The sequence below is a fragment of the Arachis duranensis genome, chromosome 8, assembly GCF_000817695.3.
Source record: "Arachis duranensis cultivar V14167 chromosome 8, aradu.V14167.gnm2.J7QH, whole genome shotgun sequence".
Lineage (NCBI taxonomy): Eukaryota > Viridiplantae > Streptophyta > Magnoliopsida > Fabales > Fabaceae > Arachis > Arachis duranensis.
Genome location: NC_029779.3, coordinates 11,112,852 through 11,119,017, shown reverse-complemented (window position 1 = coordinate 11,119,017; position 6,166 = coordinate 11,112,852). Strand labels below are relative to the sequence as shown.

At 31.4% G+C, this 6,166-nt stretch overlaps 1 protein-coding gene across 1 annotated transcript; it reads left to right on the top strand.

The window, feature by feature from the left end:
• Positions 1 to 1,685, top strand: LOC107460774 (protein NODULATION SIGNALING PATHWAY 2-like). Its single transcript, XM_016079161.3, has one exon. The coding sequence runs from the start codon at positions 91 to 93 to the stop codon at positions 1,630 to 1,632; it is 1,542 nt and encodes a 513-aa protein (XP_015934647.1). The 5' UTR covers positions 1 to 90; the 3' UTR covers positions 1,633 to 1,685.
• The last annotated feature ends 4,481 nt before the right edge of the window (positions 1,686 to 6,166 follow it).

Genomic DNA, 6,166 nt, shown 5'->3' with positions numbered 1-6,166 from the left:
AAGCTAAGTCTGAGACTCTCGGCTCCTTCTTAACCCACTCAAGTATACATACATAAATACTCTTTCAGCTTATTACTCACCTCTTCAACCATGGAAATAGACATGCTTGACATTCATAACATTGAATTCTCCGGCTACAGTACCACCACCACTCCCTCTTCCGACGAAAACCCTGCCTACACCAACTGGACCCACTGGTCCCCCCTCGTCAATTGGGAAGCCATCGCCGCCCCTTATGACGACTTCCACCACCTCATCGACTCAATCATCGACCATCACCACGCCACCACCCCCCTCCACCTCACACCCGACCACGATGACGAAGACGACACAACCACCGCCAACACAGCCGACGATGAATCGCCACCACTTCCAACAACACCAACACCTACCATCGCCGGCGAAGACGAAACAAAAGGCCTGAGGCTAGTGCACCTCCTCATGGCCGCAGCAGAATCCCTCACTGGCGCCACCAAGAGCCGTGACCTGGCTCGAGTGATATTGCTTCGACTCAAAGAGTTGGTTCCTTTTAGCAGCACCAGCAGCAGCACAGGGGCAACCAACATGGAAAGACTCGCCGCGCATTTTACCCAGGCACTCCAAGGTTTGCTAGATGGCGCAGGGGGTGGGGGCGCGCACAATAATCACAGTAACAATAACAAACAATACAATTACTGGTCCCACCAAACGGAAACTCTAACAGCATTCCAACTGCTTCAAGACATGTCCCCTTACGTCAAGTTCGCCCACTTCACCGCCAATCAGGCCATCCTTGAAGCCATCGCACACCACAGACGGGCCCACATCGTCGATTTCGACATCATGGAAGGTATCCAGTGGGCCTCACTCTTGCAGGCCCTGGCCTCTCATAACAAAACAGCCTCGCCTGGCCCACACCTCCGCATTACTGCATTGTCTAGAACCGGCTCAGGCCGGAGATCCATTGCCACCGTTCAGGAGACAGGCCGGAGGCTCACTGCCTTCGCCGCTTCCTTAGGGCAGCCTTTTTCCTTTCACCACTGCAGGATGGACCCCGACGAAACGTTTCGGCCCAACGGGCTGAAGCTCGTTCGCGGGGAGGCTTTGGTGTTCAATTGCATGCTCAACCTCCCGCATTTGCCCTACCGAGCACGCGATTCAGTTGCGTCGTTCTTGAACGGCGCGAAGGATTTGAGTCCCGTGCTGGTGACGATGGCAGAAGAGGACATTGGGCCCGTAGGAGTGGATGCTGGATTTGTGGGCCGATTCATGGACTCACTGCACCACTACTCGGCGTTTTATGATTCCCTTGAAGCCGGGTTCCCAATGGAAGGTCGGGCCCGGGCTTTGGTTGAACGGGTATTTCTTGGACCGAGAATAGCAGCGTCGTTGGGGCGGATATACCGAACAAGTGAGGGGAAGGAAGAAAGAGGGTCGTGGAGGGAATGGTTGTGTGGTATGGGGTTCAAGGGAGTACCTTTGAGCTCAGCCAATCAGAGCCAAGCGAAACTACTAATAAATTTGTTCAAGGACGGTTACAAATTGGAACAGTTAGGTTCCAATCAGTTAGTGTTGAGTTGGGAATCACGCCGTTTGTTTTCTACATCTATTTGGTCTTCTTCTTCCTCCTACTCTCAGATTGAACCATTGTAGTCTTTAATTATCAGATTTACATTTTCATTTGGCTTCCCGCTCACATTTTTTCTTTTTTGTGCAAATATCTATCATCATTTTTCATGTCATATTAGTTGATCGATCTGCTGCATGCTTGTTTATTATTTTTCATTAGTGATAATTTTCGTTGTTTAGGGTTAGGTACTCCATCTGTAACCCTAATTATTGTTTATTTTGTTTCTCACACGTCTGTGATTACTTTCATGGATCATGGACTTGAAAGCAAATTATTTTCATGAACATTGTTACTTTGCCTATTATGGCGTATTATTGAAGTAGAGTTCTTTTCCTTTTTCCCGCCTCTAATTGAAAGAATTAATTATTGAAAATAAAACGCATGTTTCTAAAAAGAATGTGCTGGCTATTAGGATTAGGAAAATTGATTAAAGTTTTTCAATGCAATTTATTTATATGGTTTTTTGGTATTCATGCCGAGGTGAAAACCTAGCTATATATGGTTCAAGTTGGAATTTGAATAAGCTTATCTGTCAGCATAGAGTAATAGGTTGATGTCAAAGAGGGTTATTATAAAGAAGGCGTATACTACCGGAATTCTAATTGTGTCTTCTCTGGACTTTAATCGGACTCTAGTTTTTGTAGTAGATAGGAGAAGTAGTACTTAACCATTAGTATCATTTATTTTCTCAACCTTTTTTCGTTGACCTTATCACTCCTAAAACGGAAACATGCATCTATTACTTATTTAGTAGTTTTCTTTTTATGGCATTCATGAGTCATTTTTCCTTTTCACATATCTTGTCTTTTTCTTATCATTATCCTTTATTTCTTTTTTTATCCGTTCTTCTAATTTGTTTCACTATATATATGTATTAATTAATTTTAGGTAAATATCAAAATGGTATTTGAAACTTTAAAAGATATGAATGTTAAATAAACAAGATTTAAAATATGATGATAAAAATAATTATATACTAAATATATATATAAAAAAAGTTTCAGAGACATGAGATAGATTGAAATGATTTTTTAAAAGATTATTTTTATTAGTAATATAAACTTTTAAATATCACTTTAGTATTTTATTCATAATTTATCAAATAAAGTAAATAAAAAAAGTACTCATAACTTTTTAATACTAATTAAACAATAATGGATACTTTGCTAAGATATTTTGACAAACAATGCATTTTTTTCACTATTTCACCTATTTTAGGTGTTGAGACACTTTGTCATTTGAAATAAAAAAATATAACAAAATGTTACAAAGATTAATTTCACCCAACTGAAGTGATTTAGTTAATATTCTCAGTATTAGTTATTGGTTAGTAATTAACTTACTGTTTATTATTGTTTTACTTAATAATATTGTTATGAAACTAATTTATCTAAAAGTTTAAGTTAATAAAAAAATAGATAAATAATTATATTTTTACACACACTCTTGTATAAGAATTCTTTTTAATTTTATATAAATTTTTGTATAAATTTTTTTCTTTTTATTTATCTTGTGTTTTTTTAGGGATGATAAAAATTAAATTTTAGCAGTAATAAAAATTTTGATATTTTGTCGTGAAATTACTTCTTCGAAACACTTAAACTGATAGGGAAAAAAAATACTATATATCTAACAATTATTATGTTGTCATTTGTCAATGCAAGCTGTTAATGTAGCTATATGCATATAAACATATCTATCTGTTCACTATTTTGTTTTATCTTGTTTTTTATTTAAGAAATATGAGTGAAATACTATCTTATTTTATTTTAGATTAATGTGGTAACCCTTCTTGGTTCTTATAAAATATGTTGATAATTTTTTTTCTTATATAACGTTACTCTAAAAGTGTGCTTAATATAATAAGTATAATTTGTTTATTAGCTAGAGAAAATCGCGTAATTTTTTATTTAAAAGGAAAGTACTTATAAACTAAAGAAAAAAGAAAGAATAATGAAATATACACGGTATATACCACCAATGTATAAAACAAAAAAGAATTCAGTGATCTCATCAAATGCCAAGCAAACTATTAAAAATAATCGAATAGTAATTGTTTTAGATAATCCAGACACGTCACTAATTACTATAGTTGATCATTTAAATATTATGTCAACTGTTAGTTATGTAGTAATATATACCATTCTAAATTATATAGTACAAGTACATACACACATTATTAGGGGAAAAATTGTTTCTTTCTTTTAATTTAAGAGTGATAAAGTAGTCATGATTGCTTGCTTCTGTTTTGTTATATTTGAAGCTTTTGGCTTTTTCACATTCTTTGGAGTGGATCTTGGAATATATGAAATGAACACACCCATATATACGATTGAGGAACATTTTAATATTTTTCATCGTAATATACAAAGTAATTTATGTTCTCACATTATTGTCTTTATGAAAACCTGGCTAACCCTGTTAAATTGCAATTTGAATCATTTGAAGGTTTTTGTTTTGATAGCATCCATATTAATCACTTGAAGATATATGTAAAATAAGATGAAAACTCAGGTACAGTTGACTTTACGTGAGGTTAATAATGATAACCATTAGATAATTTAACTGATTTGACTAAATTTTCATTTAACGACTCTCAGCTATCAACTGAAGTCGACTGTACCTGAACTTTTACCGTAAAATAATCTCCATGTGTGGACAACCCTCTTCTACATGCTAATTTTTGAAATTTAGACATGTAATAAATTGAGTTATAATATATAGCTACCTATCAACTTGTCTTCAACTCAATATACTAGAAGTGAGATTTGTTCCTCTCTTATAAGTGTGACGAACAATTCTCTCAAGCTTTTTTTCTCCAAAACTAATTACATATTATTAATTTATATTAAATAATTTATATATTCTATATTATTTACTTATTCTTTTATTTATAATTATATTCTCTATATCTATCACATCTCTTCGTATTATTTTCTCAAATAAATCAGTTCATTAATTTGACAAACCTTTTCATGGTATGAACTATTCCATATTATTTTATTTTGACACACTTAAAAATTGACAAGTGAGATTATTACATTAGTGCAAAAATAATATTGGCAGTAAAATGATATACAAATTTTAAAATAATAACCGTGCCATACGAGTTATATTACACATAATATTTTCTTTTTAAAATTGATTAATGTCACTTTTAAATCCATAATATAATTATTTTGAATTAGTACTTTAAATAATGAATTATTAAAAGTAAACAATAAATATTTTATTCCAGCAATTATATATTCCAACAATAGTATTATTATATATATCATGTTATATTTTTATCGGTCAAATAATTATATATAGTATTATCTTTTATATTTAAAAATATATAATTATATAATTAACCTATGAATTTTAATTTAAGAAATTATAAATTCTAATTTGATCTAGGTATGTCACGAGTTATTATATTTGTATTGTTGAGATAAAAAATTAGCACCAAATCAGCCGTTATTATAAAATATATGTTTTAAATAAAAAATATTTAATTATTCTCTCCATTTTTATAGTTTTATCGAATTTTTATTTAGTTTTTTATATATTTTTTAATTAGGTTTCTATATCCTATCAGATTTTATAAGTAAGTTTTTATCATGACAAAAATATTAAAATTAATAGAATATTATATTAAACTATATAAAAAATTCAATTAATTATTAGGCATATTTGTTTTGTTTAACAGAATATTCCGTTAATTTTTGCGAAAAATTTATATTAAAAATAAATTTAAAAATATATATTTATATATAAATACATAATAAATAATTTAATAATTAATTTTTAGTATACAGATAACTTTATGTTTTCCAACCCCATAGGAAGAATAGTGAGATTATTAAGCATCCGATCGTTTGGAAACTCATATAATACATTGTACATGGACTTGATAACAGATTACTAGCTAGGGTTTAATTAAATAATTCAAACTAAAAGTCAAGTTTATTATATAATTAAGGATATCATTTATTATTCATATGTTTGTCACTTTGACTTGTTCTATTAAAGATTTAGACATGTTATTAGCTATATATCGAACTACTCCAATATACGATTAATACTAACTATTGAACAAATATTTAATTGGGGAATAATTCTTTTATACTCATTTGAGTTTATTCTCTAATTTCCTAATTTTACTTTCTTTGGTTTAAAAAAGTGTTTGAACTAAAAATCACTCATTTTGAACTATTATTTCAAGAGATAAAGTAAAAAATTAAAGATTGATAATTAATGAGTTTTGCTATCTTGTGCCGTTGTACCTTAAAAATACGAAAATATTTGATAACAAAAAAATATTAGTTAAAAACAATCAGAACTTACTTTATTTAGCATTCATTAATTGTAACGACAATTAATAAATGCTAAATAAAACAAGTTCTGGCTATTTTTATTTTTTTTGCCTACCCAACATTACCCAAACAACATTGGTTAAGTATACCATAAAACAAACTTTTTCAATGCATTGAATATTAGCAAAACCTCTATAGATGATAAGTAAAGGATGAAGGGCTAACCATTCCTAAGATTAATAATAAACCCAGGCTTGCG

Excerpts from the sequence above, each read along its gene's own strand:
- LOC107460774 (XM_016079161.3), top strand. The coding sequence starts at position 91 with ATGGAAATAGACATGCTTGACATTCATAACATTGAATTCTCCGGCTAC.